Here is a 25,855-nt window from a genome sequence, read left to right on the forward strand (position 1 = left end):
CAAGCTAATGAAATTCCGGCAGGCTGAGCAAAGCTGAGGCTCCTCTTTGGAGATGGGTCCTGGTTTCCTCAGGCATGAGCCCTTCCAGCCAGGGGTCACTTCCCAACACACCCAGGACTAATTGTAGCTCTGGCTGGTCACAGAAAATGCTCTGACCTTCTTGTAACCCAGGATTCCATGGGGCCGGCTTCAGCCCCACACCACACACAGCTGGGCTACAGAGGACTCACCAGTGGCATGTCTAATATGGCTTTATAAGGAAATTTTTCAAAGCCATCCTAGGTTTGGTTTATGGGACAGCCCCTAAGGCTCGTGGCTATTCCCTTATTACTTCATTTTTGGGTGCGTTTTTTCCATGTGGCAAAACATCAGTTTTATTCTCTAGTCTCTTAGCAAGGAGTTCAACACCCACTTCATTTTCTTCCTTACCTCAAAGTTTTGGATAAACCAATGATACCCTCCCAGCTGCTCTGGGAATAATAGCAGGGTCAGAACACTTACGGAAGGGTAGGTAGGTATATTGGGCGAGGAGGAAAGCAACCCTGGTGGTTAGGAGCAGGGAGAGCCTGAGGGCTGAGGTGTAGGACCGGATCCACAGTGTAGTAGGGGCCACACAGGTGGTTCTTGTTTAGGGTTAGTGTCTCAAATTAAAAACACAATAGCAGAGGTCTGGGCCAAAAGCTCAGGCAGCAAAGTGCTTGCTTTGCAACAAGGACCCAAATTTAATTACCCACAAAAAAAGTAAAATAATAATTAAAAAAGCTGGGTGTGGTGGCATGTGCCTGTGTTCTCAGCATTGGAAGGTGGAGGCAGGTGGATACCTGGAAGTCTCTGGCCCACCAGCCTAGACTACTGGGGGAGTTCCTGGTCAATGGAATACCCTGTCTCAAAAAAACAAAAATAAACCAAACAAACCAAACAAAGAACCACCGGTGTTTGTCCTCTGGTCTCCACATATGTGTGTACCCGCACACAGCAACAGTGTTTACTAGTTGAGGTGTCTGTGAATGACCCAGTGAGATTTGTTTCTCTAATGGCTGCAGGCTGAGCTCTTTTGGGGTCCTGTGGGTGTTCAGCTTGACTCTTCACACTTGTCCATCAGAGCATCTGCTAGGATGCATTGTGTTTCCGTGGGTGTGGAGGTGGCCAGTTCCCACCATGCGAGTCAACTCATGGCTGCTGTTATTACCGTTGATGTATGGTACGGAGAGGTGTGGGGGGTACCTGTGAGGATGGTGGATATCTAACTCAAACGGTGAGAGATACAGTGTGCTGCACTTGCCTCGAACGTGCTTCTCGAGATTTCAATGAAAGGTGTGTTCAGCGAGCCTCAGAAGAAAGGTGATGTGAAAGTCTCTTTGACTTTGAATCGGAGTCTAGCTAGCATTTAGAGGCCAGAGGTCAACCTCCGGTGTCCGTTCTCAGGAACTGTCCACTTGGGTTTTGTTGGACAATACCTTACTTTTGATCTTGGATGGCTAGATCCTTGAATGTAGAACCCATAGCGCAGAGGGCTGGGTGTGTAATGGAGACGTGGAAGGAGTGGCGAGTGACTGGTTCGGTCTAGTTGGTAAGGTGCTAAATGGGGCTTCATGGAGTCGATGAGCTGAGATTGGAAGGAAAAATTGGACTTCGCCAAGAGTCTTGATGATATAGCGATGCTGGCTAATTAGTGTGTCCAGAGGGTCTGCTGGGCTGGGACTCCTGGGCTGTAGATTGTTTCTCTGGCTGTGGGGCTGGAGGACTCTAGCCAGACTGCCGGGCAACCCTCCAGTGCCTAGTTGATACTGACAGCAGAGCCTGGTTTGGCAAGTTCACTCTGCAAACTGATGACTCCCCAGTGAGCCTCTTTTGTGGCTGGTGAGAACGGAAACTGACCAAACAGGGCCTTCAGGAGAGATTTCTCATCACGAGTTACTATGGCAGTCAAGATAGAGTTAAAGACAAGATTGTGGCCCTTTCCATCTGGAACCATTGCAGAGCATTGATGACTGGAGAGAATAATGCAATCTGATTGTTCCATTGGGTCATTTCTGGGAATATGAAGACATTTTTCCAAAACTGGAAGTCTGTGTGCATTGAGAGAGAATTTCAGGGCTTGGTCCTGTATCCTCCCTTGGCCTGGCTAAAGGAATCCCACTTCCAGGCTCCCTGCTCCATATGGTCCCTATATAACCACTTAATGAGAAGGGACTCGGTTTTTTTTCTGCACTGGACTACATTGAAGTTGAAGATGCATCTGAAGCTCCATCTCGCTGCTGCTCACTGCCTTGGGCTTGGCAGACATCTTCTGCTGAAGGAATGCCGAGAATTTTCCCTTTCCATCTTGTCAGATCATCTGGTCTGGGCCTGGCCAGTCCTCTGAGAGTCCAGTGGATACAGCTGGAGCAGGGTGGGGCTCAGATCACTGAGCTGGGAGCCTGGGGGCCTTCTGTCCTGCTTGAAGGCCACAGTGGAGTAGGCTTGACCAATGTCAATGAGTCCCAGGTGGGGTGGGTGATAGATGGGTCCAGTGGGAGGAGCCAGTGGGAGGAGCCAGGCAAAGGGAAGCTCTACCCTGTGCTTGAATCCCAAACTAAACCTCTGTATTCTTCAGTGCTCACTGCTAGAGTGGGACAGCTCTGGGATAAAGTGGTTATTTCTGTTAGGATGACCAAGTTGGAGGGCAGGTTCAGAGAATGTTGGATGACATGTATTTGCATGATGTGTGTGTGGAGGCCACACTTCATTCTGAGATAGGATCGATCTCTCAATGGTACCTTCTGCTTGCTGATCAGCTTGGCCAGCCAACCCCCAGTATACTGTCTGCTTTCCTAGCACTGGGGATTACAAGTGTGTGCCACCATGTCTATTTTTTTTTTTTGGGTGCAGTGAACTTTATTGATGGTATTCAAGAGAGTAGGGCTCCCTAAGCCCCTCCTTATTCTGGGGGTCTGGGATGGAAACTGTGAGGGAGATGATCGGTGTGGGGGTTATTGGACAGGGACTGCTCAGCAGCCAGGGCCTCTCTCTTGCTCGAGTCCTTGCTGGGGGTGGATGGTCCAGGGTGGGCTTCTTACTCCTTGGAGGCCATGTAGGCCATGAGGTCCACCACCCTGTTGCTGTAGCCGAATTCATTGTCATACCAGGAAATGAGCTTTACAAAGTTGTCATTGAGAGCAATGCCAGCCCCAGCATCAAAGGTGGAAGAGTGGGAGTCACTGTTGAAGTCACAGGAGACAACCTGGTCCTCGGTGTAGCCCAGGATGCCCTTCAGTGGGCCCTCAGATGCCTGCTTCACCACCTTCTTGATGTCTTCATACTTGGCAGGTTTCTCCAGGCGACATGTCAGATCCACAACAGACACGTTGGGGGTAGGAACACGGAAGGCTATTCCAGTCAGCTTCCCGTTCAGCTCTGGGATGACTTTGCCCACAGCCTTGGCAGCGCCAGTGGATGCAGGGATGATGTTCTGGGCAGCCCCACGGCCATCACGCCACAGCTTCCCAGAGGGGCCATCCACAGTCTTCTGGGTGGCAGTGATGGCATGGACCGTGGTCATGAGTCCTTCCACAATGCCAAAGTTGTCATGGATGATCTTGGCCAGGGGGGCTAAGCAGTTGGTGGTGCAGGACGCATTGCTGACAATCTTGAGGGAGTTGTCATACTTGTCTTGGTTCATACCCATCACAAACATGGAGGCATCAGCAGAAGGGGCAGAGATGATGATCCTCTTGGCCCCGCCCTTCAAGTGGGCCCCAGCCTTTTCCATGGTGGTGAAGACGCCAGTAGATTCCACAACATACTCGGTGCCAGCATCACCCCATTTGATGTTGGTGGGATCTCGCTCCTGGAAGATGGTGATGGCCTTCCCGTTGATGACAAGCTTCCCATTCTCAGCCTTGACTGTGCCTTTGAACTTGCCATGGGTAGAGTCATACTGGAACATGTAGACCATGTAGTTGAGGTCAATGAAGGGGTCATTGATGGCAACAACTTCCACTTTGCCAGAAATGAAGGCAGCCCTGGTAACCAGGCGTCCAATACGGCCAAATCCGTTCACGCCGACCTTCACCATTGCGTCTCTGGAGCGAGGCTGGCACTGCACGAAAAGATGCGGCTGTCTCTAGAACAGGGAGGAGCAGAGAGCCCACCATGTCTATTTTTGTTGCTTGTTTTGTTTTTATACAGGTGTTGAGATTCTACTCTAGTCTCGTACTGGTGAGGCAAGGAATTTAATGACAGCACTATCTCCAGCCCCCATTTTTTTTTTCTTACTTGAAGAAACACTCTTATGAATGTAAAATCAAGTACAGGGCCTTACAAGAAGCTCTTGCAAGGGAGGGAAGCCTATGGCAAGGTTGGGGTCATGGTGCCTCTGTCACTTCAGGCTCTATTGTTAGCAGGGTAAAAGTCTAAACATGACTTTTGGAAGGCACCGAGTTGCACTTTGGTAGGTAATGTGAGAATCTTTCATTGCTGGGACACTGGATTCCAGGGGGAGAGTAATGTGTGACAGACGGGGCCAGAGTCCTGGAAGGCTTGGAATGTGAAAGCTATCCAGGGGAGCAAGTATACCTGGCAGAGTATCAGCAGACCAGCTCAATGTCAGAATGAGAACAATGAAAACAACGAATGCAGAAGTGCAGGATGTGACAGAGAGGCCACCGAGATCTATAATCTTTGTCAGTGCTGACAGGGGATGCAGGTCAGGAGAAAGCTGGGGCAGAGTTCCGGGGCTGAGGTGGTACGGTGACCTCAGGTGGCATTCATGAACTACTCAGCAGATGACAGTATCAGATTGGCTTTACGACAAAATGGGTAGATTCACTTTAGAGCCCCGTAGCTCTAACACCAGTAGATTATAGCTGTGTGCACAGAACCCTCTACAGGTCTGGGTTTAGATGGGAGCCATATTGGCCCTGCGGAATCATGTTTAGTTCATGTGGATGCCTTAGGGAAAGATGACTGACTGCCTTCAGAAGCAGGTAGCTTAAAATCTGAGGCTCTTGTTTCTTCATCATTCAGACCCAGGCATGATTCGGAGACATTGATATGACTGAAATCATTATAGATTAAACTGTAGATAAACCTAGAGTCCTATTACTCTGATTTTAAACATAAACCTTTGGAAACCAGACTCAGTTGACACAAGTCAGCAACTATGTGCCCTTCACAGCATGGTCACACAAATGCAGACCCTAGTAGTGCTTGGCCCACTTGGAAAATGCACATAAACCCATTCTAGGCCTCAAGGTCTTGAGTTTCAAGTTTCCCATTCAGGCTGCTCTCTGTATCAGCCCTGTGTCAAGGGGAATATGCTTAGCTATGTGCCAAGCTCAGATAGGAATGTACATGGATCTGTACCTAAAATTGTCAAATCTTGTGCAGGGCGACTGCCACCATGTTTAGAGGCCAGCTGGGCCTGATCTCCAGAGATCATCGCAGCTGGGTTTGTTGACTGTTGGCTGTCCCTTATCTGAGTATCCAATCATTCCTCCCAACCAGTTGTATGCATTTCTGTCCTGATTGTATGTGGACTCAGTGTCTCAGGTTGGGGGCAGAATATATTGGTGGGGGAAGATGAGGGGAGAGGGTTTCAGCCCTGCCAGATGCAAAACTTCTAATGCGGCTGCCTTATATACGTGGTCCTGCTGGTGAGTTCCCCTCACCTATCGCTTTGTAAGTGGACACAATAAACTCATTGCTTGCCTGCCTGGTGAGCTTTGGTGGAACTATATGTCAACTGTTTTGGGGACCTTAGGAGGAGAGGTAGATGTTGTTTACAACTCTTCCCCAAGGGAAGGGCTTTAGCACAAACATTAAGCTGCAGAACAGAAGTACATTGTGAAAAAATTCAGAAAAAACATTTCATTTGTTTACGGATACTTAATAAAAACATAGATGGATTTGCCCAACTAACTATAAGTGAATCTAGTTATGTGTCTTAGTTAGGGTTTTCTATTCCTATGAAGAAATGTCATGACCACGGCAACTCTTATAAAGAAAACATTTAATTAGGGCGGCTCAGTTACAGTTTCAGAGTTTCAATCCATTATCATCACGATGGGAGGCTTATCAGTGTGCAGGCAGATGTGGTGCTGGAGCTGAGAGTGCTACATCTTTTAGGCAACAGGAAGTCAACTGATAGTCACATTGAGGGAAACGAGCAAAAGAGACCATAAAGACCACTCCCACAGTGACACACTTCCTCCAACAAGGTCATACCTCCTGATAGTGCCATTCTCTTTGGGAGCCATTTTCGTTCAAACCACCTGACATTATGTTAAACATCTTACAGTCAAAAAGATCCAAATAGATGTGACAGTTTTGTATGTATTGAGTCTAACCTGTGTTTTCCAGTAACGTGTTATATCTTTATTCCTTTAGGTGTAAGATTATTAAAGATAAAAAGAAGAGGGCACAGTGTTGGCTTTAATTGGTACCCAACAGATTTTTTGTTGTTGTTTATTTGCTTGTTCTTTTGGTTTTCTAAGACAGGGTTTCCCTGAGTAGCCCTGGCTGTCCTGGAACTCACTTTGTAGACCAGGCTGGCCTTGAACTCACAGAGATCTGCCTGCCTCTGCCACCTGAGTGCTGAGATTAAAGGAGTGAGCCACCACTGCCCAGCATGGATGTTAAATCTTGACCAAATTTCTATTCTTTTTTAGAAACTTCATTTAATTAAATTGGTTTTGCAACTCTAAAATCTTTTTTTTTTCTTTTTTGTAAATCGGACTCTCTGCTGATTAAGTTTTAGAAAAGCATTATGTAATCTAGTGGGAGCTGCTGAGTGGCACAGGTACCCAGGGTGGGTTGTGTCCTTCTTTCCTTGTTCTTGGGCCCTTGCATCTTGTTCTGAGGTGTGTGTGTGGGGGGGGGGGGCTGCCGAGGTGTACCAAGAGTAGTACCTTCCTAGGTCTGGTTAATCTTTATCGACTGGATTTAGAATAGTCATGGAATCACTACTAGATGTGTCCATGAGGATATTTCCAGAAGGGTTTAACTGCACAGGGAAGAGCCAACCTAATGTAGCCGGTACCATCCCATGGACTGGGGACCTAGACTGAAGACAAAGAAGAAAGTAAGCTGAGTTTCATCATCCATAGCCTATTCCCAGTGTGACCACACTGTGACCAGCCGCCTCACGTTCCTACCACCATGCCTTTCCTGCAGCGATCTTTAACTCTGGGGCAGAATAAACACTTCCTTCCAGAAGTTGCTTTTGTTGGCTATTTTGTTGCAACAAGGAGAAAGTAACTAATACAGTCCTTTATAACCCAAGCATCTGGGAGGTTGCAAGGGCACTGGAAACATCAGAGGTAGCAAGCCTCATAGGGTGGGGAAATGGCTGGTGCCTGCCTGCAGCAGGACAGCAAGGCATTACTTTTTTGCTAAGTTCCTGCTACCTGCTGGACAGGTCAAGGGAAGGTAGGCATTTCCAGCCGCCCCCATTCTTTCATTGTCTTGCTGTATTGCCCATTGATAGTCACTGTGATCTTCTCAGGTAGTGTACTTCCTTAGTTTTCTAGGATATTAATGAACCTATTATGTAATAATTGCATGACTTAGTTTCCATGGTGATTTGCATGTTCTGACTCAATGATGCTTCCCAGTGAGCCTATCTTAATCTCTTTCAGTCCTGCTGCAGCTACTTTCCACCGTATCTCATTACATGGAGAGTTTTCTTAAGAAAACTGGGTTATTTATTATTGTGCATTTCACTAGAACAACAAAATCACAATCTTGAAGTGCCAATTTTTCAAAATTCACTTTAAAAATAAAGTGAAGCTGGGTGTTGGTGGCACCTACCTTTAATCCCAGCACTCAGGAGGCAGAGGCAGGCAGATCTCTGTGAGTTCAAAGCCAGTCTGGTCTACAGAGTGACTTCAAAGTCACCAGGATAGGCTTCAAAGTTACACAGAGAAACCCTGTCTTGAAAAACAAAACGAAACAAAAAAAAAAAAAAAAAGAAAGAAAAGAAAGCGAAAAAAATAAAACAAACTCGGGTTCAGCCTCATTAATTTGCTCCTAATGCAGCCTGTAATTGAGGGATACTTGTTTCAAATCGTAGGTCTTATTTTCATAGGAGGTATTTCAATATTCTCGGCATACATGCTGTTAGGTAGATTAAAGACACTTAGGAGTCCTGCTTTTATGGATATAGCTGCAAAACTATGAAGCCTGGCTCCAGAGACCTGCCCCAATGTGTAAGGGACTTCAGCCTCCTAAGCTGGAGAGTCAGCAGATGGGCCAGCATTGAGAAATAGCAAACCGGTAGGAACAAATACCTTTGAGGCAAACCCAGTGGGAGCTGTGCTGTGAGGACAACCTCTCCATGAATATAGATCTGTGCCGGCCTGTGCATTATTTACCCAGCTGTGCCCGTTACCACTTCAATAATTTAAGGCAATTTATTACCAGGATAACTTGACTGATTGTAATCAATAAGCGAGAAGCTGAGAATCCAATTTAAATGACACGAGGGCCCCAGCTGATTCTCCTGTGCTACAATAATCCTTCCTTCCTTAACCCTTCTTCCCCCTGGAGTATCTGCAGTATCCATGAATAGTCCTCCCCGCTCTTGTCATCCAGCCCCAGAATGCCCTCGGCGGGTTGTACTCACTACTGCTGCTCACAAGTGAAGACTTAACAGATTGGCTCTTTCTACTCGGCTTCAGTATCAGCATCAGCACCATCTATAGCAATGATTTTCAAACTTTCTAATACTTTGAAGTTTTAATACAGTTCCTCATGTTGTCATGATCCCTAAACAAAATTTATTACAGTTACTTCATAACTGTAATTTTGCTACTGGTATGAATCATAATGTAAATATCTGATAAGCAGGATATCTGATATGTGACCCCTGTGAAAAGGTCATTTGACCCACCTTGGGGGTTTCAACCCACAAATTGAGAACCACTGATCTAGATCTTATTAGAAATGTAAAATTCCCAGACTGGACAAATCAGGAACTCTGGCTATTCCTAGAAAGCTGTGATTTCACAAACCTACCAGGTGATTCTGAGGCAGCTCAAGCTTGAGGTAGATCAAGAATCAGGGTCCTAATGGAAAGTCAAGGCAGGGTTCAGTTTCAATATCAAGGCTGCTCTGTTGCAGCTCACAAAATTATGAGCCGCTAGTTATCTATCTTCTTAATCATGAATGCAAGCCACATCCCCACGGCTGCCAGTATGTTCTGCCTGTCACATGCTCCACCCCTCTGGTTTTCCTCCATGCAAACATAGCCCCTACTTAACACATCCTCAGGGCGAAGCTTCAATTTTGCTCATACTGCCTGTAAAACCCATGAGGGAGAGCATAAACCCTCTCTGTCTTTCCTTGTAAGAGGTTTTGTCCCAGACAAGAAGCCACGCCCTAAGTCTTCCCTGCCCTACCCTGCCCCACAGTAATATAAGGGGCAGGTCTGTTCTGTTTTATCTACCTCCTCTGCAAAACCTTGCACATAGTAGGAGCTGCCACAGAGTAGTAATTGTTGGTTGGCTGAATCAATGGACTACAGGGTTGAGTAGGGTTGATTCTTTCCTTTGGTGCTTTCTGTCTTTTCATGTGGAAAAGGGCTCTCTAAGGCGGAGCCCCTGGAGTTTGAGGCACCCCTCCTGGTGTTTTATCCAGGGGTCATGTGAAGGATTTTGAAGCTCCTGCCCTGTCCTTCGGATTACTTCCAGGTGGAGTGACCCACTGAGAATGAAAAAGGCTCTCACAGTCAGGAGCCACTCCCACTTCTGTGTGTGAAGAGCAAGCATTAAACCATCAACTGTTCCTGGCTAATGAGCTAGAGGAAAAGAGCCCACTCTTCTTAAAAAGCAGGGGGCTGCCTTTGGAGGCTTGCCCTGGCAGCGGCCTCTGAGGCTCATAAATACCAAGCCTGTATCCTGGGTGACCACAGATAATGATGGGGGTTCTCCGGGTTGCCGTAGGGTAGGGAGGGAGTGTGTACCACTCTGTTCTCTCCTTTCAAGGATAGGGTACCTTGCACCACTTTGGAGGCAGCTTCTTTTAGACTAAGAATGGCAACTGCCCTTTGGTTTTTGTCCCACACTTTCAGAGGTTAGTTTGGCGGTCATTGAAGGAGTAAGGGAAACATGGACTCACAAGGTGGAGCTGGAAACTCTTTTGCTGATCTTTACGTTTTCTGATAGCTGATTGTGTGGTGGGGATTCAGCTGGTGCTAAAACATGGGAGTTCATAGTCCTGAGAAGTGACACAAATCTAGTACAGAAGGACTCTAAGGCAAGCGAAGGACGTAGCCTCAGAGGAGTATTTGAGCTCCAGGAGGTGTAGAAGATGTATGTGGCAGTAAGGGGAAGGTGTCCCTTCTGTATAACAGAAAACCAAGGGCCTGGCGGTAGCTGGAATGTCCCCAGGCACTGTGTAGATCTGGCTGCCGGGAATACTAGGTTTGGAAAGTGGAATTGCCTCTGGAACATCACAACTGAGTGGATGTGACTTGTGGACAACTGAGTGGATGTGACAAGTGGCTATGGGTGACAAGAGTAGATTTGGGGGTGGGGGATGGGAGATCAGGCTGTTGTCATAGCTCAGCCAAGGCTGTTACAGTATGGAGGGGTGGAGCGGGACAGAGATATCGAGCATTCGATGTCTGCAGGACAGAGGAGGAGTTGCGGCAAAATTTTCATGAACGTGAGTTGACCACATGGGTGTGCTGAGTCAATAGACTGGGTTAAGAGACAGAGTTAGGTGATCAGGTTTGGAAGAAAACATTGAGCTCTGTTTTGAAAACACTGGCTTTGAGGGACCTCTGGGTTATCTGAGAAAAACCCGAAGGTGGGCAGATCCAGTCAGGCTCAAAGACGTTGTCACCTGAGAACCATCAGCACTAGAGAAGGAGTTAATTCCAAAGTGGACGAGATTGCTCCGAGAGATGACAGAAATGGACCTGGACCTGGTTAGTTTACAGTCTGCATCACTTCTCACATTCAGCATCCTCATAATATTGAAAGAAGAAAGCCAAGCTGGTTGTGGTGGCACACCTGTAATCCCAGCCCCTGAGAGGCAAGGCAGGGATGGAGGGTCCCCTGTTTCAGGCCATTATGGCCTTTTAGGCCATTATAGCATTCAAACTATCACAGTGATTTTTTTGAGAAAGAGAAGAACTAGGAGACAATCACGGTCACCACAGACAGGGATGTTCTGAAGGGCTTGGCTTGGATTGGGTATGTCTACCTGTGGAGATAGAGAGAGATGGAGCAGAAGTGACATGGGGTGGGAATGGGGCTGAGAACAGGCTGTTCTCCCATCAGGAGAATATCAGATTCTAGGTGAGTCAACTCTACAAACGCAAAACACCAAGTGTTGCAGCAGGGTAGAGAAAGGCTTGGCAGTTTGTCAGCTTCATGTTGCATTGTAATTCTGCGCTATGTCTTCTCCCAACAGGTTCCTAATCCAGGAAGAGCATGGTCTACCAGACAAAGATGGGGCCCCGAGTCTCTGCTAACTACCAGAGTTCAGAATGGGACACTGCTTTAAGGGAGACCAAGGCTTCTGAAAGAGCACCTGAGCATTTTGTGTAATCAAGGCATGGGTGTAAAGATGGAAGTGAGGGTGATGTATTGGGAGCCGTGCATTGGAGTCACATGACCTGGCGGTGGGCACTCAGCATGCAGGTGACCACTGAGAAGGGGGTCTGTATAGCTCCACCTCGTTTTCTCCAGAGTCACATCTTACAAGGCTGTCCTCTTAGAGAATGGGCTGAGTGGCCTCAGTGCCTCAAAATATCCTCTGGCCAAGGGTGGTGAAAAGTCTGGATCTTAGAAGGCAGATCGAGGATAAATGAAAAGAGTCATGCTTCATGTCAAGGAGGTGGTGACATCTAGAACATCGACCTGTGTTGTCACAACAGGCCCAGGCCCTGGGTTGACTCCTGTAGGAGTGAGTATTTGAAAAAAGAGATGAAGAGGCTGAAGAGGTTGCTCAGAGGTTAAGAGCACTGGCTGCTCTTCCAGAGGTCCTGAGTTCAATTTCTAACAATCACATGGTGGCTCACAACCGTCTATAATGAGATCTGGTCCCCTCTTCTGGCCTGCATAGATATATGCAGACAGAACACTGCATACATAATAAATAAATAAATCTTTTTTTTAAAAAAAAACCCCAACCCTACATTCCCAATAGGTGGAGTGGCTGGTTTAAAAAAAAAGAAAAGAAAAAGAAAAAAGAGATGGATCAGGAGAGAGGCCAGCATTGCTACTCCCTAGAGGCAGGAGGGGATGGGGATGTTGTTTGCAGTGCTATGAAGGACCAGTGCTCTAAGTGACCTTTTAAAAACACTTATCTAATACATGTTTTATAATCATCATCTGTTGCATGGTTATGCATCACTGGCAAGGTGTCCAGGTTCCTGTAAACAACCTTTCACCCATGCCCCTGTAAGTATCCCTAATGAAACTGAAAGGGCCACACACACACACCAAACACAGGAAAATACAATGAGAACTGGTTAGGAAGAGGAAAGTGGTGGGTAAACGGGATGGAGTGGGGGATAAATATGATCAAATATGTTAAATACAGGTATGAAAATTTCTTGAGACCCATTGTTATGAAAAATTGCTGTATGCCAATAAAAGCCTTAAAAAAAGAACTTTTAAATCATCAAGTAGGAAAATAGATGGTCACAGTTGAATAATTAGTTCAGTTGTCACCAGAGATATGCTAAGATAACCTTGTGAAGGGCATTATTATTTTTTGAACCTCCAAATTATATAGTTGAAATAAAGTCACAATTCCAATTTTCCTGGAGAAATTGGCTAGGTAGCTGTGCAATTAGTCACCCTCTGCTACAGTAAGCTGCAGCACCTGCAAAGCTGGCAGCCATGGGTGCCAAAGTGACATGGGTGACAACAGTGACAATATTCTGTCCATATTCTCAGGTCTGCAAGGCAGTTGGGGTTCTGCTGATGTGGGAAGTGCTCACCTGGCCTTGCTTGGGCTCTTCAGGGTACCAGGGCTCAGGTTAAGTCTGACCAGCTTCTAAGTCTTGGTAGTTTGGGGGCAACAGTTATGCATCTGATAGCTTACTCTGGACCAAGTGAAAACCACACAGGCACAGTTGGTTGACAGCTCTCCTTGTATCTGCCAACACAGTAATGGCCGAAGCAGGTCACATGGCCTGGATCAATCAAAGAGTAGGTCCTCTAGCTTTTCTGCTCATTCACATTGCAAAGCGTTATAATAGGTATAGTGTCAAATTTTACAGTTTGATGGTGGTCTGGGTCGGTCATGGAGTGGGTGCTCCAGAGAGTTTCAGCAAAGAATTATAATGGCAAACTCTCATAATTTGAACACTAAATTTAAAATAGTAAAATATAATGAATTTTTATAGGCATTAAGATTTATTATTGGATCCCAGAAGTTCATTCTATAATGCTGATATTTGATTTCATTCTCTGTTTAAACTTAAAATTGACCAAAAAGAAAATTAAAAACACTCTTAAGGTTGACTGTATACTGATCTCTCTCTCTCTCTCTCTCTCTCTCTCTCTCTCTCTCTCTCTCTTTCTCTTCTCTCTCTTTTTTCTTTGTATGTGTATGTGTGTATGCGTGTTTTGAGACAATCTCATGGAGTTCAGTGTGGCCTTGAACTCACTATGTAGCTGAAGACAATGTCAGACTTGATCATCTCCCTGCCTCTGTGTCCCTATGCTGGGGTTACATGTGTACTCCACCATGATTAGCTTACACGGTGCTGGCAATTGAATCCAGGTAAGCATTCTTGATCCTCTTGGAGCCCTGCCACCATCTCCCAAGTGCTGGGATTGTAGGCTTGTAACTCCATCCCAGCCTCTGTCTATGTATATTTGAACATACAGAAGCTCTTTGACTTACAACAGAAAACTCTTGTCAGCTGAATATATCTGAAGATGGAAGTGCATGCCATATACCTAACCTCTAGAACATTCTTGCTGCATACATAGCACACTGTAGGGTGAAATTATTATTTTTTCATAAGCATATGGCTGACTAGCCCAAGATGTGTATGGGTTATCAACTCTGATCCCAACCCCTTCAGCTATGTACCCTTTGACCCTACTGTCCTCTCTAGATAGGCTCTTTTGGTTCTCTGCCTTCCCAGACTGCCTGCTCTATTCCTCACAACATCTTCCTTTAAGGTCTTCACAGGGAATCTCTTTATTGTTTTTTCTCCTTCTTGGATGATCCTTGAGCACTGGGACTCTGGGGTCATCAGCCAGACCACACTTCTCTTCTGAGCCTGTGGCATGGAAGCCACCTACCTCTGTTTCCTGTCAGTCCTGTCATGTCGCCTTCTCTGTGCTGGATACTGCAGGGATTGGTGCCACAAGCACTCTACTCAACTTTGACTCAGTCAACCGTGCCTACCTTGTGCCTACATGGTGGCCAGGGCCATGGCCACACCAGTAAATGGAACAGGGGCAGGACCTTATTCTAGCCTCTGAGACTCCCCACTCGTGCAGCAGTGCAACCTGAGGGACTGCCTGTAGACCAGGACTTTGAAGATGCTATGTAATCTAGGCTGGGATGCAGCTCAGGCATTAGAATGCTTAGCATGCATAAAGTGCTGGGTGGGATATCCAGCACTTCCTAAAATCGGTTTGATAGCCTGCCTCTAATCTCAATGCTTGGGAGGCAGAGACAAGGGTTCTCTGGAGCTACAGAGTAAGACTAGCTGTATTGGTATGCTCTGGGTTCTAGTGAGAGAACCTGCCTCTCTAAATAAAGCAGGAGCAATTGGGAAGTCACATATGCATGTACACACACGTGTGCCTAAGCACATGCAAACAGGCATACATAATGCATGCACAGTACACAAATACACACAGACATGCATATTATTGGGCCTGCAGATCCATAGACTCATACAATCTGTCCGGGTTCAGGAATCTGTGTTTTCAGTGTCCCCTTCAGGGAACCTGTTGTCTTACTGTTTTGACACCTGATGCTATGCACTATACAACAAAGTCAAGAACTTTGATGCCACCAACCTGGGCAAGTCCATATGTTTCTCACCTGTCCATTTCTTTCCCTCCCATCTCTCCTGTCACATCCATGTGGCATTCTACCTATCTAATGCAGTTCATTCATGGTTGGTAGAAATGTGCTCAAGGAGTCTTTCCTGAACGCATTCAGGTGCCTTATCTTTAATATTCTCAGTACATCCCAGTAGGGGATTTGCTCACAAAGATGCTGAGGCTCAGAAGGGCTAACAAACTGTGCTGTTCCCATGGCTGGGAGATCTCTATAGGGAGGGAGAAAGACTAGTGGGCATGTGTACTCCCTCCAGCCTCAGGTTCTGGGCTTGGACAGGTTCTTAGGGGTGATGGATTGCAGCGTGCCCTGAAGCCGAGCTGCTGAGAGACAGAGTTTGTGTGCTGCATTTAATGAGTAAGCACTGCTGAGCCAGCTGGAGACAAAACCTTTCAGGAGATCTGCAAGGCCCTTGAAGGAAGGTTTTATTCCCTAGGCAGCAGCTCCAGATACATTTTCACCCAGTGGGCCCCAGTGGGAAGACTGGAACAAAATCTATTTTTTTTTTTAAATCCTGACTGTTTGTGAAATAGAGAATATTTTTAGCAAATCTGAAAGCTTTGGAGAGAAGTCTCATTCGCCAGGTCCCTGCTCAAAGCAGGCACTCAGTCAACCTTTTTGGATGCTGCCGAATATTACTCAGAGCCTCCTGAGAAAGGACTCACGGAGGGAACTGGATGATGAAGATGTCAGCCAGCCTGACCGTAAACCATCATCTTTGTGACTCCATAAAGAGGACCACAGACCATTGCTAGGATGTCATCTGTGAGCATAAGGAGCATTTCCCTGAAGTCCTTGTGCCCATCAGGAAGCCACACCACACTGTACTCTCAGCTTTATGTAAAAACGTTAGCTTTCTTTTTTATCGGAGCCAATAGGGTTTGCAATGAACCAGAGGTCACAATGGTTGTGTCCTCTTTGATTGATGGCTGGGGTATTGGGTGTGAAAACAGAGAGTTAAAAGAAGGGTAGAGAGAGAACCAGGGTTTGAAGAACTATCCAGATGCAGTCAGGGTGGTTTCAGAACACTCACCACAAGTGGTATTAAAGGAAAGAGACATGTTTACAAGGTTGGGGCTTCTTCACTCTGTCATTTAGTCACAGTCTGCTTGGGCTGGGCTGGCGCTTCGGAGGCAGCATTGAGAAGACAGATGTCATAGCCCAAGGTGCTCATAGCAGACATCGGCAACAGCGTTAGGCCACTAGAGAGCTTGCAGAGGACCCAGTAAAATGCGATTTGGGTGGACAAAGAGAAGTTCAGAAAAATCGCATAGGTTCTAGAAGGATGTTGCAAAGAGCAGGATGTGCAGGTCCATGAAAAGGCATAGACACAAGGGACTGGGAACACTGGGTAGTTGCAGGAGGGGATGTGGCAGTGTCAGGAGCTGACATGGGGGAGACTCGTTGTACTTGTGGAGGAACCTGCTTGATCGCCTGACTACTGCTTAAGGTTGTTAGTCCATGTTGGTCTCTTAGGGAAGTCTGTGTGCTGAGAACACATAGAAACACTGCATTGCTGGCTAGCAGATTCATCACTTTACAGCTCAGGGACAACCCATCTGCCCCTTAGCTCCATGGCTGTGGATGATCCTACCAACTTACGGGGGAAAAAAACACACAAAGGAAAGAGTTATGCCACCCTCTCCCTGTAGCCTTTGAAACCAGGGGTCGCTTGGACTGTGTGGCCTCTGGGGAAATCCCTGCTTGGGGATGTTGAAAAGCTGATGCCCGTGGAGATGAAGCTTTGTGAGAGGCTGTGCTCACAGCCACCTGTCCCTGGACCTAGCCTTGGAAGGTGGCCAACCTTTGGCTAAGAACTGGTTGCTGATAGCTTTGGGGCTTGGCTCCAGGCTCTTGTCTCCTGAGTGCTGACAAAGAAAAGATCCCTTGGCTTCCTTGAGTAGAAGCTTGGGTACTGCCAAGGAGTCAGGATGACCTTAATCGACTCCAGAGAGCAGTATTCCCAAGACCACTGGCTTCGGACTTGTCTCTAGTGCTGGGCACACTGGCTGGCTCCACTGTGGTTCTCTGGGATAAAGTGTCTTTTAAAACCTGCATCCCACCGCCTTTACCCATCCTCTGCTGCCCCAGAACCCCAAGCTTGCCTTTTTAGGACAGTGCATCTGTGATGATCCAGGAGGCTGCTGAGATCATAAGCTTATGTGTTTGAATCAGCTCTACATGATTTATGGATGACACTAGTTATGGGCTATTGTTTCTCAACTAGATGTAGTACCGAGTAGGAAAAACCAGTGCAGTAGGCAGGGGGCCTGGAGAGGTCACTGAGACTGCTCCTCAGGAGTCAGCAACAGGCAGCAGCTGACTTTGCCTCCTTGTATAAGGGTAGGTGTGCTGTCCTCATTTGGAATAGGAATCTCTCTTTTAAATCTCCCCCAAAGCTGGAAATCAATGGCACTTGTGGCATCTGCAGGATCACACATGAAAGCTGTCTTTTCCTTCAGGCATTATTAATGTGATTTGTAGCCAACATGTTTATGGAGTTGGCAGTTGCAAAGGACACTGCTTCAGATATGCAATGATAAGTCCAAGTGTCTTTAGATGAAAAACCACAGTCTCCTCCGGTTTTTCCTTAAACGGCGAGCTTCTCCTTTCTGTAAAAGCCTGAGTAGTCAGTGTGAATCTTAACCTTTCTTGTTTATAAAAGGAATGCGTGCTCGTAGAAAATCAGGACAACAAAGAAATTAAAAGAGGACTAATACTGTCAGCCCATTGGGCACTCCTGCCAGCCATGCTGTCCCATATCTCTCCTGTCACGTGGCTGAACTTGTAAAGGCTGCCTGGTTTTGCAGGTCTCAGGAGCCTTGCAGTTAGGAAAAATCTAGCCAATTCAATGCTTCAGTTTCAAGTTCAACCAAAAGCCCACTTGCTTGTCTTCCTCTACAGAGCCTATGTTGAGTCCTCTGGCTCACAGGCATTGCTGAGCTCCCCTTTTGAGAAAGGCAGTTTTCCAGTACAGGGAGAGAGAAGGCACACATGGCATCTAAAATTTTTTTTTTTTGGTCTTGGATGGGGTTGATTGAAGGCAAGGTTTAAATGAGTCCTCAAGACCCAAGATAATTGATAAACAGGTATTTATTAGGGAAGCACCTACACAAACAATAAATAACTGTCTGGGTCTTCCTGCTCCTGAAGACACAGTCTCTGCCCTTCTGATGCTCTGACCACTACCCAAGAGAGCGAGCCAATCCCTCCTCTTCCTTACAAGGGGTCACATCTGCACCTGAAGCCACGCCCCTAGGGTATGGCCACCACTGCAAGTTCACTGGCAAAGCAAGATGCCACTACAGATGATGGTATCCTTTCTTCAGGCTGTTGGTGTATCTGTGTGGCAGGCCTATGAGGGTGCTGTGCCATTTGATGGTGTGTGTGGTACGTGGATCACAGTGGGAATGGCTAACCTGACAGACACTTTGGCCCTGACTGTGCCTTGAGTTGTCCTGTAGCTCCTTTCTCTGCCCCTGAGATCACTTACAATGACAAACTGTGGTCCCTGGACCCTGTGGAAACTGTCACTTGGAGAATGGGAGCCTGTCTGTCAAAGGGCAGAGAGGGCATCATTGAAATGTGGAAGCATGTCTGTTCATGGTCAGGCAGGCAAGGGCTGGAAGGAGCACAGGAATGGCTCCCCCTTTCAGTTCCATATGCATCTCCAAACATAGCTTCTCAGGGTTGTTTCAGGCAGGGAGTGATGGAGTAGACGTAACATGATATTCCTTAGTGAAAAAAGGCAAAATTCAAGTTTGGATCCAGAATTTTCTAGTTGTGTGATCTCAGGCAACATATGGTCTCCTTAGAACCTGTTCATTCTTTTGTTAACAAAAATAAATAAATAAATAAATAAATAAATAAATAAGAGAAAAGAAAGAGAGGAAAATACTATTGTGATGGTTACTTTAGAATTTCAGGTGCTTTTGGCAGTAGAGCAGGCACTGTCCTGGGGAATGGGCAAGTATCCATCTGCTCCATGAGCTCATTAATATGTGGAAGTGCTGGAACCCATCTCTGCTTCCCGGAGCTTTGACTTTGGGGGTGGGGGTGGGGGCCCGAGTGTTCCTATAAGCGGGGCGCCAGGTTAACAGATTTGTATATATTAGCTCATAAATGAAACTAGTTGTGATTCTCTTTTCTATGCATTCCATTTCCCTTCCCCCCCTCCGAAAATGAAACAAAAGCACAGGGAGTCGAACACTTTGTCCAAAGCTCACAGCTATCAGTAGTGAGGCTGAGGCTCCAACACAGACGAATTGGCTGCAGAGCCAGTGCCCTGGGCTCTGACGTCAGTGGTTATGAGGAGGATTCAAGGGTAAAAAGAAAGTATTTTTGTCACCCTGAAAGTCAGCACCCCATGGCTCCAGAGCACCAGTATTTCTTGACTCCGTGTTTCTGAATCTGGGTGCGGGCAGCAGGAGAGAGAGGAGACGTTGTCTTACTTCCTTGACTCCACATGTACTTCCTCCTGTTACACATCGAAGCTCTGTGTCAGCCATGTGAGTGGCACCCACCATGCTCCATGCAGAGCTTATGTCTGACAGAATTTCTCCTATGACTAGCAGATCTTCCCCAAGTCCTCATGTTCTTGTGATATTCAAGACCCTGGATTTTGTTTGTTTGCTTGCTTCTGAGTGTTTCCAGTTATATCCCTGGCAAGTTGTCTGAGATGGATCCCACTGAGGGACCTGCTGTGTTCCCCCACAGGGGCTTCTGAGTGGCAGGCTCCATTTCCCACAGTCCCTCACAGCTTGGCTCTGGCCTGTGGCCTGGCTTCCCCCAGGCAGATCTACCTCATGGGATTTGGATGAAGTGAGTGGACAGCATGAGGCAGGGCCATGCCTACAGGATTGTGGGAGCATTGGGTTTGCCTATGACCATCACAGCAGAAGTTCCATTCTAAGGAGGTGAGGTCTCAGAGTAGACTACAGGGTGTCTTGTATCAGCATCGGAAACAGTGGCTTTCTTGTTAGCTGGCGCCTCCATCATGAGCAGCTCCTTATCTGGGAATTGTTGCTCAGATCTCAGGTCACAAGCCACTCAGCAAGCCTGCTTATCACCTTTGTAAAGACCTAATTTCTCCGTGTTAAGTACCTTCCCAATAAACCAAGAAGTGAATTACACATCATTGAGATGGAGCCTGCTGGCTGCTGTAGGTCTTTTATTGTTGCAGAAACTTAGAGTTTTGTTGTTTTGTATTTTCAAGCATCATTGATTCAGGATATATGAGAAGTCTTAGAATTCTTTTCCCCATTAGAACATATGCCCTTCAAACTGGGCACACATAGTCAGTGAGCTTCTTGCACGGACTGCCCAGCCGGGCAGGTGAAATCCTGTTTCTATGGGAAGCCACCGAGAACCACTTTGTTCCCACTGCTAAGATCTTGTCCTGTGGCTCTGTGTTGCTGTCTTTAGCTGTGTTTCTGCCAAGGATTTTCTTGGCTTATTCTCGCCTGGAGAGGAACAGCCTGTCCTCTGCTGCTCTGTTCTCCAGGGAGCTCATCAACGTACCCACCTTCCTCTGCATGTCTCTTAGGGAATCCTGACATGGATCCCTGCAGCCTCCCCCTCCTTTCCATTGATGCTGTCTCTTCAAGTTCATCTAGGGCTGGCCTGGATGGCTTGCTCAATGCTACAGGGTGGGGCATGAGCCACAGTCTGGATGCCTTTTCCTCTGAAGAATTCCTCCTAGAAGGGTGTCCATACACAGTTGTCCATTTATCACAGTGAGCCTGGACCTCAGGGCCAGGCTGGGAACATTGATGTATGTCCCATCCACTGCTGCTCCTCTTTGGTTTACCACATGTGAGGCTTGACCCAGTGCTTGACTGACTGCACACCCTTGGAGGAATGAAACATTAATAATAACTGAAACAAGCACCAGCCTGCTTGCTTTGGAAGCAGATCTTCCAGTGGCATGTGCATGGCAATTGTAGTGGCCATTACATAGTTTTGAAACTGTGGCTCATGACCCTTTGGTAGGATATCAAATTGAATCGGGGTTGCTTAGCATACAGGAGCAATACAAACAAGAATGGTAAGTATTGCCTTTAACAACTTTTTAAAAACATTTATTCATTTCACGTACATCAGTGTCTTGCCTACATGAAGGTCTGTGTGAGGGGGTCGGACCCCCTGTCACTGGAATTACAGACAGTTGTGAGCTGTATTGTGGGTGCTGAGAATTGAACCTGGGTCCTCTGGAAGATCTGCCAGTGCTCTTAACTGCTGAGCCTTCTCTCCAGCCCCACCCTGAACAACTTTTGCTAGTTGTATGTGTGCCAGTCAGGGAACACCAGAGAACAAAACTGGTAGGACACACATACACTTATATGCAATCACTTGCACACACATTTACTGTAAGAAATTGACTTATGCCATATTAGGGACTGGCCAGGCAAGGCTGAAATCCTCTGGTCAGGCCAGCAAGGAGGACAGCAGAAACTCTTGGGCACAGGTTGAGATTTCCATCCCTAATTAGATGGTCTTATTTTTCAGGGAATCCTCAGTTCTGCTTTTCAGGGCCCTCATGACATTTTAAGTCGACCATTGCAATATGCATGTGACCCGGGATTGTGATGTAACAATGATCTGTGAACTGTGATTTGAAGGACTGAAGGACAACATGGAGAGGGAGCTCATTACCATCTTGTGCCTCTGGTTTGGGGCCTCCTGGGGCAGACACATTCAGCCTTGCCCCTTCCCTTTGCCTCTCACTGCAGGCTGCAATGGCCTTGGAGAGGGAGGAAGCAAGGAGGACAATGATTATTTCAGTTATTGTAGAAGTTGAGTGCCTCCAAGGGTGTGAGTCAGCCATGCACAGAGGCACTTCACACAGGGTAGGTAAGTGAAGGTGGGGTGGAATTGGTGGGTAGAAACGCTCCTAGCCCAGCTCTGAGAGTGAGTCTGATAGTGGTAAATGGACAGAGGGCAGAACCACTTTCCGTGGGCCTAGGGAAGATCTTAGGTTCCAGGAAGCCAAGTCCCACAGGAGGTAGTTCCCATGAGTGGATGAGTTTACGATCGCGCACATTTTCCTGCTTGCCATAAATCAGAACGTTGAAAAATTAAGGTGAGATGTGCATGGTGACACAGGCCTATAATCCCGGCACATAAGAGGCAGATGCCAGAAGATCAGAGTTCAAGTCCAACTTCAGCTACATAAAGTTTAAAGCCTGCCTGGGCTGCATTAGACCCTGTCTCAAAAAGTCCCCAAATAACCTCCCCAAACCCAGAAAAACCAAACCAAACTAAAACAACAAAATGAAAAGCCAACGTGAGTAGGACGAAGCAGATTTCCTCCTGCAGCTTCTCATCTTGCCCTCTGCAGCCCAGCTGTTTTACAAAAGAACAGCTTACTCATAATTCCCAAGCTGAAGATACTTCTAGAAGGAACATCTGACATCATGGCTAAACAAAGAAGTCATAAATTATGAATGTATATAGAAAAGAAGGTCCCCTAAGTGGGGCTCCTCTAAATTGTATGTTACTCCCTGAGGGAGCAATCCATTCATCCACAAACATCAACTGGCCAGGCGACACTGTAGGTGCTGGGTGTAGAATATTGACAGAGAATAACTTAAAGACAGTTTTCAGGTGGTGCTGTAGACTGAATATTTGTGAACTAACCAAATTCACACGTTAAAACTAATTCCTAGGGCCGGTGGGGAAGAAAACAAACAAACAAACAATTCCTAAAGTGACAGAGTTAGGTACGTGGGTGGTGACTGTGTCATTAGGATAGAACCGGAAACGAATGGGATCAGTGCCTCTACAGGGTCTCCAAAGAGGTTCCTTGCTCCTCCTTCCAAAGGAGGGGATATGAAGAACATAACGGTTAGGAACAAGGATGCCTTCCACAGGCATCCACTCTGCAGGTGCCTTGATCTGGGGCTTCCAAGCCTTCAGAACAGTGACCAGTACATTTCTGTGGTCTTTTAAGTCCCTTGGTGGACGGTGTTTTGGTATAGCAGTGTGCATAGGCTAGGTCAGCGGTTCTCAACCTTCCTAATGCTGCGACCCCTTAATACAGTTCCACATAATCACAACTTCATAACTACTTCATTACTGTAATTTTGCTAATGTTGTGAATTGTAAATATCTGATATGCAACCCCAAGGTGTCGAGACCCACAGGTTGAGAACTGCTGGGTTAGGTAAGGAACTGTAGCGCAGCACAGTGAGGGCTGAGGAAGGAAGCACATGCCAGGCTGGGCAGAGAAGGCCAGCAGCGGGAAAGCCTGCAGCGGGCCAGTACAGTGACACTCTGGAGAAGGGGGTGACAGAGTCAGAGTAGAGGGTATACTTGGGGGATGCGGCACAGTAGAGGCATCTTCTCCCGGGGCACATGCAGCATGTTTAGTGAAAGCCACGGCCCCCGTGACCCAGGCTGCCTACTTGTTTTCCCCAGACCAGCCACTGGATGTGAATGACTGAGCTGGTTTTTGTTTTCAAAGGCACAACAGTGGCATAGTAAGATCTGTACAAGATCAAGCCAGCCAAAGCTAGGGCATGGATAGGGGCACACCCCAGCCGAGGAACTCTTGGAAATGGATGGCTACAGAGGGAGGGATCGCCAGTTTTCTTTGGACGGGGGCTCCTGATAGGCTGCCCATGTTCCAGTGGATGGTTCTACACCTGTACATGCTGATAGCACTAAATGCACCTGGTAGGCTTAAAAAAAAAACAGTACATGAAACTAGAGGGAAAAACAGTGGTGGGGAGGGAGGGGGTGGGGTGGGTTTGATCATAACATATTCATGCATGAAGTTCTCAAACGATATATTTGAAAAAAAATCTAATCCAGAGGAGCTGACATTCCCAGATAATGTTCCTGGGGTGAAGGGCTTCCTCAGTTTCCCTCAGCTGAGGAGGTTCCAGTGGTCACAGGGTTCTCCGTGATGTTCTACGGACTGTTTTTCGGTTTGCGGCACTCCACCAGTGTTTGTCTTCTTCTTCCCTCTGGAGAGCTTTCTTGGCCATTGCATCTGAATACTTATTAGATTTTGCTTCTTGACCCTCCCCTCCTACGGTCCCAAGCTGTCCTATTTATAACTTGCAGCTGTTGGCAGGTCTGCAGTGTTAGCCTTTGGGGAGACGTACATAGGCCGGGTTGCTTGAGAGTTGTCTGGGAACACAGGCTGAAGTGAAGGAGACACCCAGGCGAGCTTTTTCTCTCAGAATTTATGATGAAAAGTGGGATTTCTCGAGCCAGGAGTTTACGATGGACAACGGCCCTGTGTTTGTAATTTGCAGAAAGATGGGGACGGCACATTCCACTTCGGCAGGAACTGGCTGAAACCAGCTTTTTGACTCACAAATTAGTCAATAACTCTCTAGCAAAAATTAGAAATTGTGGCTTCAGTTAAAAATTGCTTCTGTTAAAGTAACTTTAAAAAGAAGGAGGAGGAGGAAGAAGAGGAGGGGGAAGAGAAAAACCACCCAAAATGGAATATTTGGGACAAAATTTAACTAAGAGTTTTGGGCTAAGAATTTTTCTTAACAGAGCATGCGTCATTTCATAGTGTGCAAATGACTCTAATGAGACATGTGCTGTGGAAGGTAGCAGAGGTGGAGATGGCTGAACACGTTAGGCTGGGTTACGATATAAATAATCCACACTCCGCCCACCCTGATAAGCGTATATAATTTCTTGTTGACCTCTGATGGGCTCCTAGGTGTTCAGCAAGCTGTGCCTTCCAAAGGCTCTTTCTGTTCACCATCAAGGCCTGAAGTGGGTACCTTTGGAAGCTTGCCTCCTCACTCTGAAAAGCAAGTGTGGGGCTTGCCTTTCCTTTTAACAGTTTTGTCCCTGGTTCTATTAGTTCACTTTGGACTGTACTCATTATTGCTTTTAGACCACAAGTGAAAAGCTGTTGTTAACTCATATGTCCTTATCCTGTAACACCTGGAACCTTTCCCCATCCCTGTTGCTGATTTTGGGACTTCTGCCCATCTCACTTTCTGCTTCTTGGAGGCTCGGATGAAAACATGTGTTTCTGATGCTCTGTATCGTGGCCTGGGAGGAGCCTGAGGGGAGGTTTCCCTTCTCCAAATTTGTCTCAGACTTTGGCATGTCAAATCTCATTGTAGTCAAACTCAGCAGAGCCCCAGACCTCCGGTTCACTCATTGCCTGACGAGCCCAGGGCTTCGGAGCAGCCTCAGTTCCTGGGTGGACCAGACAAGGTGGTTTGACTGAGTCTCAAGATGCTGCTGCCACGGAGCTTTGTCAAGTTTTGTGGTCACTGCAGGGGAAGTAGCACTTTTTTGGTCACCAATTGTTCGACAATGCTCTTTCAGTCTTTAAAAAAATTTCTCCTTGTTTGATGCTTTTAAAAATGAGAGCAAAAAAAAAAAATATGTTCCACCCCTGGTACTCTGTGTTTATAGAAGCTGATAGGTCCTCAGCCCAGACAGAGTCAGCACACATTTCTCTCTTCTGCCAGCTCCTACTGGCTCCTAGATGTCATGGACTGTGTTTTGGCCTTATCCTGGTGAGTGTTGAGTAGTTGACACCCATAGAGGGTTGTGGAATGACTGAATGAGAGATCCATCCCTGGTCTAGGGAGTCAAAGTTGTGGTTACGCTGTTCACTTCACTTGGGACCAGGTTGTGGGGTGGTAGCTGCGGCTGCCAGGGGCCAGGCAAGGAATGAGGAGAATAGAGCTGGCACTCATGCTTGCCTTTTCAGCACCTCTGTCCTCTCTTTAAAAAGACCTAATAGGAGAAGCTAGTTTCCAAGAACTCTAGCACAGAGAGTCCTTTAAAAAGACTGGCCCATCTCGGTTCTTTTTATTACATTCCTGTTAAACAGAAGGGG

At 46.8% G+C, this 25,855-nt stretch overlaps 1 protein-coding gene and 1 long non-coding RNA gene across 2 annotated transcripts in view; one reads left to right on the forward strand and one right to left on the reverse strand.

The window, feature by feature from the left end:
* The window catches only part of LOC107979388, a 29,470-nt gene extending 16,282 nt beyond the window's left edge, over positions 1-13,188 (forward strand). The window contains exon 3 of the long non-coding RNA XR_003483925.2: positions 11,401-13,188. This is a non-coding gene — a long non-coding RNA (uncharacterized LOC107979388). The remainder of the gene's footprint in view (positions 1-11,400) is intronic.
* Positions 2,852-4,129, reverse strand: LOC100757828 (glyceraldehyde-3-phosphate dehydrogenase-like). The gene has a single exon (XM_035442455.1). It carries the CDS (start codon positions 4,055-4,057, stop codon positions 3,056-3,058), a length of 1,002 nt encoding a protein of 333 aa, XP_035298346.1. The 5' UTR covers positions 4,058-4,129; the 3' UTR covers positions 2,852-3,055.
* Positions 13,189-25,855: the final 12,667 nt, after the last annotated feature.

The sequence above is a fragment of the Cricetulus griseus genome, chromosome 3 (genome assembly GCF_003668045.3).
Source record: "Cricetulus griseus strain 17A/GY chromosome 3, alternate assembly CriGri-PICRH-1.0, whole genome shotgun sequence".
Lineage (NCBI taxonomy): Eukaryota > Metazoa > Chordata > Mammalia > Rodentia > Cricetidae > Cricetulus > Cricetulus griseus.

What these genes read in the sequence shown, in the direction of transcription:
- LOC100757828 (XM_035442455.1), bottom strand. Translation starts at nt 4,057, where the DNA reads ATGGTGAAGGTCGGCGTGAACGGATTTGGCCGTATTGGACGCCTGGTT.